Below are 13,581 nucleotides of genomic sequence, written 5' to 3'. Positions count from 1 at the left end.
TAGCTGTGAGAGAGAAATCTCAATCATTCCCAATCTCACAGAGACGGAGAGTGTAGGTATATGTAAGGAGATAACATAGACACAGGCTAATTACTGATCACTAACATGCTACTTAACCCCTTAACGCCGACTTTCGCTAATTTGAATCAAACCCCTTCCATTCCGACTGCAGGCGAGATAGCGTGGGTGTATTCCCCCCAATGCCGGTTTGTTTACATGCGATACATACCTAGGAACCTTTTGCATGCACTGGTTTCTCGTAGGACCGGTCGGAGTGGGAGATATATCCGGTTCACGGAAGCGAAATTAAACCTAACCCTACCCCTACCCCTAACCCTGCCCCTACACCTAACCCTACCCCTAACCCTACCCCTAACCCTACCCCTAACCCTAAAGAAACTACTGTCAATGTTAGGGAGTAGGAGAGTGTTTTCTTTCATGCCGTTGTCAAGATCCATGTATTTGTCAATTACAGTAGAAGTTCTAACAACTTTGTGACATGAATGAAATCTACTATGTGTTTTATTAATTTTACCATTTTGTAAAGAATTTTACCATAATGCCTGTTGTCGCTAATTTGCATCATACCTAAATTTATATCTATTCCATATGCTATAGACAAATTAACAATCTCAACTTAATTTAGCATCAGCTTGGAGCCAGAAACACACATAATATTTTGTTTATATAATTGTGAATAAATTCAGGCGTCAAGGGGTTAACATTAGTAATTAAACCTAAACAGCTAATGGAAGTCCAAACTGCCTGTGAGCTTCTCCTGTACTATACGGTAATTCCTCTACTGTGTGACAGTAAGTCTCGTGGTTATGACCCAATCGTTAGCCTATTGTTATAAAAGCGTCTGCTACGGAGCCATAACGTGAGCTACAAGGTAATGGAGCCTTTTATACATTGTCGTGTTTCTTTAGAAATAAACAACAGACAAATAGAGTCTTTAAACGCTTCAGATGTAAAGTTATTCTCTGTCAAAGTGATGCTAAAATGAATGGGAGTCAATGGGATGCTAACGGGAGGCGTGGCTTGTTAGCCTAGAATCTCCCCATGGGAGCTACACTTTCCGGATGCTCGCTTACCCCCCCTTTGTTGCCGCGTACGTATTGTACGTAGAGTCTTTAAACGCTTCAGATGTCAAGTTATTGATTCTGATTCTGATTCTGGTTCTGATTCTGATTCTGAATGCTCTGTGACATCATAAAGACATTCTACCAGAACACATTTCTGTAGATCACACACACACACACACACACACACACATTGTATTCACATTTCCTTGGAGAGAGCGCTGCTGAAGAAGTGCTAGACGAGTAGAAGATGAGTGTCCAGAGTGTGTGTCCGTACGGACTGAGGAGCTTGGTGGAGTGTATTTCCAGAGCGACGCTTCTGTCAAAGCCAGCTGACATCCCAAACTTCCTGGTTGAGTATCTGTTAGAGGTGATCGACTTCAGGGGCTCCAACGCTGACTATGAAGCTGGTGACAAGGAGGTCTCCTTCCAGTACCAAGACCTGTGGGGTAAGTTACATTACAGTACATGTCATTACAGTACATTATTACATTACAGTACATTACATTACATTACATTATATTACATTACAGTACATTATAGTACATTACAGTACATTACAGTACATTATTACATTACAGTACATTACATTACATCACATTATATAACATTACAGTACATGTCATTACATTACATTATAGTACATTACATTACAGTACATTACATTACATCACATTATATAACATTACAGTACATGTCATTACATTACAGTACAGTACATTACATTACAGTACATTACATTATATTACATTACAGTACATTACAGTACATGTCATTACAGTACATTACATTACAGTACATTACAGCATATTACATTAAGCATATTACATTACAGTACATTACATTACAGTACATTACAGTACATTATTATATTACAGTACATTACAGTACATTACATTACATTACATTACAGTACATGTCATTACATTATATTACATTACAGTACATGTCATTACATTACATTGCATTATAGTACATTACAGTACATTATTACATTACAGTACATTACCGTACATTACATTACAGTACATTACAGTACATGTCATTACATTACATTACATTATATTACATTACAGTACATGTCATTACATTACATTACATTATAGTACATTACAGTACATTACAGTACATTATTACAGTACAGTACATTACATGACATTACAGTACATTACATTATATTACATTACAGTACATTACAGTACATTTCATTACATTACAGTACATTACAGTACATTACATTACAGTACATTACAGTACAGTACATTACAGTACAGTACAGTACATTATTACCTTACAGTACATTACAGTACATTACATTACATTACATTACAGTACATTACAGTACATGTCATTACATTACATTAAATTATAGTACATTACAGTACATTATTACATTACATTACTTTATATTACATTACAGTACATGTCATTACATTACATTACAGTACAGTACATTACATTACATTACAGTACAGTACATTACATTACAGTACATTACATTACATGTCATTACATTACAGTACATTACAGTTCATTACATTACATTATATTACATTACAGTACATTACAGTACATGTCATTACATTACAGTACATTACAGTTCATTACATTACATTATATTACATTACAGTACATTACAGTACATGTCATTACATTACAGTACATTACAGTTCATTACATTACATTATATTACATTACAGTACATTACAGTACATGTCATTACATTACAGTACATTACAGTTCATTACATTACATTACAGTACATTACAGTACATGTCATTACATTACATTACATTACATTACATTATATTACATTACAGTACATGTCATTACATTACAGTACAGTACATTACATTACAGTACAGTACATTGCATTACATTACAGTACATTACATTACATTATATTACATTACAGTACATTACAGTACATGTCATTACATTACAGTACATTACAGTACATTACAGTACATGACATTACATTATATTACATTACAGTACATTACAGTACATGTCATTACATTACAGTACATTACAGTACATTACATTACATTACAGTACATTACAGTACATGTCATTACATTACAGTACATTACAGTTCATTACGTTACATTACAGTACATTATATTACATTATATTACATTACAGTACATGTCATTACATTACATTACATTACATTATAGTACATTACAGTACATTACAGTACATTATTACATTATATTACATTACATTATATTACATTACAGTACATGTCATTATATTACAGTACAGTACATTACATTACATTATTTTACATTACAGTACATTACAGTACATGTCATTACATTACAGTACATGTCATTACATTACAGTACATTACAGTACAGTACAGTACATTACATGACATTACATTACAGTACATTATTACATTACAGTACATTACAGTACATGTCATTACATTACATTACATTATAGTACATTACAGTACATTACAGTACATTATTACATTACATTATATTACATTACAGTACATGTCATTACATTACATTACAGTACAATACATTACATTACAGTACATTACAGTACATTACATTACAGTACACTAATACAAGACATATAGACTAATACAGGACCTATAGACTAATACAAGTCCTATAGACTAATACAGAACCTATAGACTAATACAGGACCTATAGAATAATACAAGACCTATAGACTGATACAAGACCTATAGACTAATACAAGACATATAGACTAATACAGGACCTAAAAACTAATACAAGACCTATAGACTAATACAAGACCTATAGACTAATACAGGACCTATAGACTAATACAAGACCTACAGACTAATACAAGACCTATAGACTAATACAAGACATATAGACTAATACAGGACCGATAGACCAATAGAAGACCTATAGACTAATACAGGACATATAGACTAATACAAGACCTATAGACTGATAAAAACCCTATAGACTAATACAGGACCTATAGACAAAGACAAGACCTACAGGACCTATAGACTAATACAGGACCTATAGACTAATACAAGACCTACAGACTAATATAAGACCTATAGACTAATACAAGACCTATAGACTAATACAGGACCTATCGACTAATACAGGACCTATAGACTAATACAGGACCTATAAACTAATACAGGACCTATAGACTGATACAAGACCTATAGACTGATACAGGACCTATAGACTGATACAGGACCTATAGACTAATACAAGACCTATAGACTAATACAAGACCTATAGACTAATACAGGACCTATAGACTGATACAGGACCTATAGACTAATACAGAACCTATAGACTGATACAAGACCTATAGACTGATACAGGACATATAGACTAATACAGGACCTATCGACTAATACAGGACCTATAGACTAATACAGGACCTATAGACTAATACAAGACCTATAGACTAATACAGGACATATAGACTGATACAGGACCTATAGACTAATACAGAACCTATAGACTAATACAAGACCTATAGACTAATACAGGACCTATAGAGTAATACAGGACCTATCGACTAATACAGGACCTATCGACTAATACAGGACCTATAGACTAATACAGGACCTATAGACTGATACAAGACCTATAGACTGATACAGGACCTATAGACTAATACAGGACCTATTGACTAATACAGGACCTATAGACTAATACAGGACCTATAGACTAATACAAGACCTATAGACTAATACAAGACCTACAGACTAATACAAGACCTATAGACTAATACAAGACATATAGACTAATACAGGACCGATAGACCAATAGAAGACCTATAGACTAATACAGGACATATAGACTAATACAAGACCTATAGACTGATAAAAAACCTATAGACTAATACAGGACCTATAGACAAAGACAAGACCTACAGGACCTATAGACTAATACAGGACCTATAGACTAATACAAGACCTACAGACTAATATAAGACCTATAGACTAATAAGACCCTATAGACTAATACAGGACCTATCGACTAATACAGGACCTATAGACTAATACAGGACCTATAAACTAATACAGGACCTATAGACTGATACAAGACCTATAGACTGATACAGGACCTATAGACTGATACAGGACCTATAGACTAATACAGGACCTATAGACTAATACAAGACCTATAGACTAATACAAGACCTATAGACTAATACAGGACCTATAGACTGATACAGGACCTATAGACTAATACAGAACCTATAGACTGATACAAGACCTATAGACTGATACAGGACCTATAGACTAATACAGGACCTATCGACTAATACAGGACCTATAGACTAATACAAGACCTATAGACTAATACAGGACCTATAGACTAATACAGGACCTATAGACTAATACAAGACCTATAGACTAATACAGGACCTATAGACTGATACAGGACCTATAGACTAATACAGAACCTATAGACAAATACAAGACCCATAGACTAATACAGGACCTATAGAGTAATACAGGACCTATTGACTAATACAGGACCTATCGACTAATACAGGACCTATAGACTAATACAGGACCTATAGACTGATACAAGACCTATAGACTGATACAGGACCTATAGACTAATACAGGACCTATCGACTAATACAGGACCTATAGACTAATACAGGACCTATAGACTAATACAAGACCTATCGACTAATACAAGACCTATAGACTAATACAGGACCTATAGACTAATACAAGACCTATAGACTAATACAGGACCTATAGACTGATACAGGACCTATAGACTAATACAGAAACTATAGACTAATACAAGACCTATAGACTAATACAGGACCTATAGAGTAATACAGGACCTATCGACTAATACAGGACCTATCGACTAATACATGACCTATAGACTAATACAGGACCTATAGACTGATACAAGACCTATAGACTGATACAGGACCTATAGACTAATACAGGACCTATCGACTAATACAGGACCTATAGACTAATACAGGACCTATAGACTAATACAAGACCTATAGACTAATACAAGACCTATAGACTAATACAGGACCTATAGACTGATACAGGACCTATAGACTAATACAGAACCTATAGACTAATACAGGACATATAGACTAATACAAGACCTATAGACTAATACACCTGAAAAACAAACAAATTTCTATGTATGTTAAGTATTTCTTCTGCCTGCTGTGGTGGTCGAAGACCCTCCCCTCCCCTTTGGAAACTCACGTTGATTTCTCCTAAACGATTGGCTCTGAAAACTGGAGGTTGGTTAGAGTTGAGAGAGTTGGAGACAGAATGACATATATGGATATATTGCCCCTAAAATAAAATATTTATTTCTAGTGTTCTGAATACCGTGAGTCTACATTAGTGTCTTCTTTGTAGAAGAGAGATGCCAGTATTATCTGGCGAGCGCAAAGTCTTTATCTTGCGTCCGCCACAGTTATTTATTTGAGCATGTATATTACGCTTTTCTTTTTCAATCCATACTTTTGATTTATTGGATACCATTAATACCACTATATTATTTGTGTAGTTTAACTGATGCTGAATCTGGTAGAAAACTCTAATGATCTTAAACATTATAGAGCTACTTTGGCTAAGAATTGGTTGACTTGAGTACTAGAATTACAAGTTGAGGCAAAGAAGAATAGATCATAAAGAGATGTGTATTTTATTTATGACTCATGCATGTTTTTTGAAAGTTTTCTGTTTCTTATACATATTTTTTGTAAATGCCTTTCCAGAGGAAAAGTTCTTGAGAAATATGACTGGGACCGCAGTAAGAGAGCAGTTTCCAGTCGCCACCACAGAGACGTCTACGCCACCAGCAAAATGTCCATCTCCGACAGAGATAGAGGAGTTTTTAAAGGCACTGTATTCTGATTATGGGTCTTGCAATGAAGAAAGTGTGGGGAAGGAAATCGAGGCACCAGACAGAAATGGTGTCCCTGTTGTAACCCAACCGAAAGCTGCTACCCCTATTAAGCCAACTCCGCTCAAAGTAAAGACACATAAGGTGTCTTGCATTTCCAGTCACAAGGAGAGTGGGAGAACAATGGATAAAACATCAGAAGCGAACCGTAAGCCCTCTTCATATTCCAGTCATCCAAGACTGACGCCACCTAAAAACGCGAAGACACGTAGAGTGTCCTCAGTAAGTAATGGAAAAATTGACATGGCTGAAGTGAACAGGGAAGTGGTCCCAGAAAGGACCAGCACCAGGCCTCTAGAACACAAAACTATGGGGCAACTGAGATCAAGAGCAGGACCATCCACATCCAGCATTCCCATGCCAGAGGGCACTACTGAACCTAAGGTACCAAGACCAGAGAGCACCAGGAATCGGCCGACTACACCTAAGGTGTCTGTACCAGAGAGCACCAGGAATCGGCCGACTACACCTAAGGTGTCTGTACCAGAGAGCACCAGGAATCGGCCGACTACACCTAAGGCGTCTGTACCAGAGAGCACCAGGAATCGGCCGACTACACCTAAGGCGTCTGTACCAGAGAGCACCAGGAATCGGCCGACTACACCTAAGGTGTCTGTACCAGAGAGCAACCATAAATGTCCCACAACAACTAAGGTATCTGTACCAGAGAGCAACCGGAATCGGCCCACTACACCTAAGGTGTCTGTACCAGAGAGCAACCGGAAATGTCCCACTACACCTAAGGTGTCTGTACCAGAGAGCAACCGGAATCGGCCCACTACATCTAAGGTGTCTGTACCAGAAAGCACCAGGAATCGGCCCACTACAGCTAAGGTGTCTGTACCAGAGAGCAACCGGAAACGGCCCACTACACCTAAGGTGTCTGTACCAGAAAGAACCAGGAATCGGCCCACTACAGCTAAGGCGTCTGTACCAGAGAGCACCAGGAATCGGCCGACTACACCTAAGGTGTCTGTACCAGAAAGCACCAGGAATCAGCCCACTACAGCTAAGGTGTCTGTACCAGAGAGCACCAGGAATCGGCCCACTACACCTAAGGTGTCTGTACCAGAGAGCACCAGGAAACGGCCCACTACACCTAAGATCTATTTACCAGAGTGGACCAGGACAAAAGACCTAAACAGACCAGAGAAGACCAGAGGACAGGCTATCGTAAATAGTGCACCAGAGAAGGCCGGAGCACCAAGGGTTCTTTTGTCCGAGAAGGCCATTGCAAGGCCCGTTGGGGGTGGCCAGGGTATGGGCTATAGGCAAGGTTGTGTGGCAGAGGGTGCAAACGACTTGAGTCAAGTTAAATATTCTGCTGTCACTTGCCCACATTTAGCACATACCCTCCACATCATAAGGTATAGGCGTATGCTGCCACAATACAACTCTGGGCTTCAGTGATCATTCAGGAAGCACACAACATCACTACAGGATACAATGATAATGCCAAACTAGTGTCCCTTAATAAATACAGTCGTACTCCCTGTATGAAACTGATAAAAAAAATAAAAATAAAACTGTTTGCATGTACTCCCTGTGTCACCGTGGGTTTTCCTTTGGTCCTCCGGCTTCCTAACCTGACACTTAAAGCCCGTTTTAAGGTTTTGTGGAGGCTCCACGCAGAGCTTTCACCGTAGCCTACGTAAAACGGCCTTAAAGGACAATTCCAGCGCAAAATCAACCTAGGGGTTAACAACACGCACTCTGTCGTTCTCTGGGACATGTTTTCATGCTAATCGAATGTGTTTGTAGCTTGAAAGAAGCTAGCGCGGACCGCTGATTAGCTTCCAACGCTAGTATTCGGGGCACAGGGAAAGTAAAAATAAATTGCTATTTCTATACCACTAAAAAAAGGCTCAAAATATCACCACACTTCAACGGTAGCATAATGAGGGTCCCTACATGTTAACTGAAGCATTGAGAACTTTTTAAGTGTACAGACTAAAAAGATAGATTATAAAGACAGTAGCGTTATCGCATACAGGCGGCCGCCGTTTTGGGAGCTACTGCCTTTCTAAAGTCTAAACTATCTTTTTAATAATGTTCTCAATGCTTTGAAGTGTTGTGATATTTTGAGCCTTTTTAGTGTTATAAATAGCAATTTGTTTTTTACTTTCCCTGTGCCCTGAATGCTAGCGTTGGAAGCTAATCAGTGGTCTGCGCTAGCTTGTTTCAAGCTACAAACACACTCGATTAGCATGAAAACAGAGCGATCGAGTGGGTACACATCTTTTGTTAACCCCTAGGTTTATTTTTTCCCCGGAATTGTCCTTAAAGCAGGTTTGTTGAACCATCTGAGGAGCCATCATTGGAAACTGTTTCAAAAAATACCTGGCAGGTGATTGGATAAACCATGTGTCTAAAAGCCAGTCGGGAGAAGAGCGCAAACATCTTTTCCATCGAGAAAAGCCTTTAGTGCTATTCTTTCCTATTCTTTCAATGAAGAAATACTCTCCAGTTCTTTCTTTTTTTCAAGATACAGTACAGGCCAAACGTTTGGACACACTTTCTCATTCAATGTGTTTCCTTTTTATTTTCATGACTATTTACATTGTAGATTCTCACTGAAGGCATCAAAAGTATGAATGAACACATATGGAATTATGTACTTAACAAAAAAGTTAATTAATAGTTAATTGTGATAACTCTGCAAACCCTTGGTGTTCTCTCAATGAGCTTCATGAGGTAGTCACCTGAAATGGTTTTACCTTCACAGGTGTGCTTTGTCAGGGTTCATTAGTGGAATTATTTCCCTTATTATTAATAGAAAAGCAAAGGGTGGCTACTTTGAAGAATCTAAAATATAAGACATGTTTTCAGTTATTTCACACTTTTTTGTTAAGTACATAATTCCATATGTGTTCATTCATAGTTTTGTACAGACACCTAAGGTGAGAATCTACAATGTAAATAGTCATGAAAATAAAAAGGAAATGCATTGAATGAGAAAGTGTGTCCAGACTTTTGGCCTGTACTGTATGTTTATTAAAAAACAGTATTCAAAGGGAGGGTTCGGAGTAATTTCACCCTAGGGTCCTTTGCACCATGACCTCGAGCCAAACCCTTGGTCTAACATTGGGCGAGTTAGCGCTATCAGCCGAATGGCTTAGTGCGGGCGCTAATGGAACCAAAGGTGTATCTGGTAAATTACCCCACTAGGGTTGGGTACCGAAACGCGGTGCGAGTGTAATATAGTTGAATGGGTTCAGGTTGAATTCTATTAAATTGGCACAACTACGCCATCTACTGTTAAAAGCCATACCTGCTTTGAGTAATTGTAGCGCAGCATTATGGGAAATTCCTCGAGGCAACGGAGGATTTCCAACGAGGTAAGTTGTCTGTGAATGCTTGTGGACAATATAGCGTTAACTACTTGAAAAGCATCTAAAAGGTTGAACCCAGTATGTTTGGTTAGATATAGTAATTGGCCACTGATTCTTGAAACTTTGTCAAAAACAGGTTTTAATTTTGAAAATAAAAAGTTGGTTAAATTACAACATCTGAAGGTATATCATTATAGACATTATAGATATTATTTTGGAATTATTTTGTATTTCTTTCATAAAATAGACATTTTTACAATTATTACTTTGTTTTTGTCAACACCGTCAGACACAATAAAAAGCTAACTATTTTTTATTTATTTGGTCTAATACGTATTTAGGGTTTTTAAATCATTATCTGGCATTCTTAGTACACATATATGCTGTTAAATGTTGAATATTCACTTTTGTTGCTTTTTTTATACTGTTTCACGTGGACTCCTTTAAAAGATCTAACATCATACGTTGACTTTAAGCCTAAATAGAAGAAAAAAAATGTTTTTTTATTTAACAAACATATATTTTTATTAAAAGGGACTATTACTTTAATAAGTCAACAGCACTGAAGAAACATATTGTAAGCATATTCATTTAAAACGAATAAAACTCCCTCTGATGGTGGTGACACTAATCTGGTGACCGTGGCCTCATAACAACATACAATTCCCAAATATATACCACACAATATGGCTTCTCGCTTAAAAACTTCATTTAACTATTGGGTTAAAACAAATAACAATCCTGAGCATGCATATCATGTGAAAGAGTAGGTTTTTGTCACAACTGTCAGGTTTTCTGTGACGTACAGTCTGACGGTGGTGACAAAAACCTCCAAATAGTCCTTAACGGAGGCTAGAATATAATTGTTGATCACAATAAATACGGGCTCGTGGCTGTGGTTTGGCCTCAACCTCGAGGTTGAACCACAGCCATGGGAATATCCACGAAAACCTGACGGTGGTGACGTCTGACGGTGGTGACAAAAACCTACTCTTTCAATTTCAATTTCTTTATTTTGAAAGGGGACAGTGAGCATTAATCAACATTGAAACAATGTAAATGTTCCCGAGTTAGCTCAAAAGTGTTAAATTTTCATCGGTAGTCCCCCAGCCAGATGTAAAACAGGCAGCCTTTAAAATAATGACAGGTATAAAATCACATGATAAAATTACATACAACACATTATGGTTAATAAATACAATTCCAGTAAAATACTTATATAACGTTTAAATGCACACAGATAACATTAGTGCCCACAAGTTTGGCTCTCTACCAGCCATTTTTTTGCATTCTTTTTGAACGAAAAGAAAGACTCTCTAATAGTTGCCGGCACGGTGTTTCATTGCTGAACTGCTCTTACGGAGAAGACAGCCTGACCAAAAGCTGTTTTTCTCCGTGGGATGATGCAGTCTTCCCTCACTGCCCCTCTAGTTAACCTAACCTCACTGGATCTAAAATTTATAAAATCACATAGTGGAGGAGTTGCTAAAGCATGTCTAATTTTATAAATTAAACCGATATTTTTCACATGATATGCATGAGTTGTTCACATTAGCCATCTTGTTTCCCCTCTATTGCTAGCTACTTCAGATCACTTCTTTAAAAGTATACATTTATGTCATAATCTAATCTAATATTTTTTATACAAAAGAGACGGTGTTGACGTGTTATGGTCGCGACAGTAGCAGTGTCCAAAAATATGAACAAGTTTAAGAGAAAATAGCAAACTTAAGGGAGCTTGAGTGATCTTGAAGCATGCAGTAGAGCTGAAGGTTTGAAAATGGGGTCCTCAGGAATGTAGTTGACCTTGTAGTTGCCTGACTTTATTGCTTTTTATAAATATCTGACGGTGGTGATGAATATGTGGGACACATTTTGAGCAACCACAAAATAATAGTAAATATTGTTAAAAACTCACTGTTTGTAGTTTTTAAAACTTATAAGAATGTACTATTTCATGTGGTAAAGATAGCCTATTTTTCAATTCAATTATTACTTTCAGTTTTTTTAATCAAGTTCAAATGATTATCTTCTATCAGAGGACAACTGAAAATTAAAAATAAACCTATAAAAGAACCTTACATATGTGCAAATGACCCCCTGATTATAACCTTGATTCTGTTAATTCATGAAAATGTTATTAATTTCCAACAGAATTGGCACTTTTCTTAGTCAGACATGTTTTTGCCAAAGTTTCAAGAATCAGTGTTGCCTGAAGTTTAATTTGGCAATGGTTGTAATTAGTTACCAGCCGTGTTATTCATGTTTTACCACTCAAAAAATATTTTCTGCATTGTAACTACCACCTACATGTGCCGTCTTTCCAGACAGAGCATGCTAGCTGTTGTCCTATGAGATGAGCATTCACACAATGTTGTCTTCCATCGTAAATGCAGGTACGTTTCAGTATGTTTGTCAGGACTTCAACATCCTGAGCCTGTTTTGCTTTTGCTCTAACCTGAAGTCTGTTTGTCCTGAGTTTTCCTGAACACATCCCTGCTTATTCTCCAACTACGCACACCTGCAGTTGTCTGCAATCTGCACACCCGGTCCTGATTATCACCTCTGCACCATATAAGCTGTGACCAGACATCCATTCCCTGCCGGATCGTTAGCGTTACCAGTATGTTTAGCTCTCGTATCAAGCTTCAAGTTTTTTTTTTTTTTTTTGCTGTTTTGTCGTTAATCTGCCACCTGTTCTTCTGTCTGCAGTTAAATCACCTGGATTGTCATTCACACCTGCCTGGCTGTCAACTTCACAGTTGCATTCTCAGATCGGCTCAAAGCCTCCAGCCTCCCTGCTTCACCCACTGCCAACCATCTGGACTTACCCGCTTCGATATTCATATTCCAAATAAATACTCGCCTTGTTATTCCAACTTACCTTGTCCTGGTCTGCTTCTGGCTTCCAGTACTACACAAATCGTGACAATGTTCCTGTAGTCGGTGGTAAAATATTGTGTACTGTTGAACGAGAGTATGTGAAAATCCAAAAAACAATTACAAATTATATTCCTGCTTTTTGAAATGTATTTGTATTAATCCAAAAGACAGCTAAAACTATACTTCTGCTTTTGAAATGTATCAGCTCAAGAACAGTGGAGACTGTGCTTCTGCTTTTGACATGAGTCAACCCAAAAACAGCTAAAATATATTTCTGCTCTTGAGACTATAATACTGCCTTTGATTTTGGTTTATGAGTGCTAATGTGCCTTAAGAAATATAATCATGCTAAGT

The 13,581-nt window shown here is 37.2% G+C and overlaps 2 protein-coding genes across 2 annotated transcripts; both read left to right on the top strand.

The window, feature by feature from the left end:
• Positions 1-1,286: 1,286 nt before the first annotated feature.
• On the top strand, positions 1,287-7,065 carry LOC114553757 (calcium-binding tyrosine phosphorylation-regulated protein-like). Its single transcript, XM_028575096.1, has 3 exons — positions 1,287-1,531; positions 6,825-6,954; positions 7,050-7,065. The coding sequence occupies exons 1-3, from the start codon at positions 1,333-1,335 to the stop codon at positions 7,063-7,065; spliced, it is 345 nt and encodes a 114-aa protein (XP_028430897.1). The 5' UTR covers positions 1,287-1,332.
• LOC114554834 (salivary glue protein Sgs-3-like) lies at positions 6,974-8,476 on the top strand. The gene is made up of 2 exons (XM_028576888.1): positions 6,974-7,486; positions 7,622-8,476. The coding sequence occupies exons 1-2, from the start codon at positions 7,136-7,138 to the stop codon at positions 8,420-8,422; spliced, it is 1,152 nt and encodes a 383-aa protein (XP_028432689.1). The 5' UTR covers positions 6,974-7,135; the 3' UTR covers positions 8,423-8,476.
• Positions 8,477-13,581: the final 5,105 nt, after the last annotated feature.

Source organism: Perca flavescens, chromosome 4, assembly GCF_004354835.1.
Source record: "Perca flavescens isolate YP-PL-M2 chromosome 4, PFLA_1.0, whole genome shotgun sequence".
Taxonomy (NCBI): Eukaryota; Metazoa; Chordata; class Actinopteri; order Perciformes; family Percidae; genus Perca; species Perca flavescens.
This window is presented reverse-complemented; position numbering and strand designations above follow the sequence as displayed.

Coding starts and splice junctions, on each gene's coding strand:
- LOC114553757 (XM_028575096.1), top strand. CDS start 1,333: ATGAGTGTCCAGAGTGTGTGTCCGTACGGACTGAGGAGCTTGGTGGAG. Junction 1,532..6,824: donor CCAGTACCAAGACCTGTGGG/GTAAGTTACATT, acceptor ATGCCTTTCCAG/AGGAAAAGTTCTTGAGAAAT.
- LOC114554834 (XM_028576888.1), top strand. CDS start 7,136: ATGGATAAAACATCAGAAGCGAACCGTAAGCCCTCTTCATATTCCAGT. Junction 7,487..7,621: donor ATCGGCCGACTACACCTAAG/GTGTCTGTACCA, acceptor ACTACACCTAAG/GTGTCTGTACCAGAGAGCAA.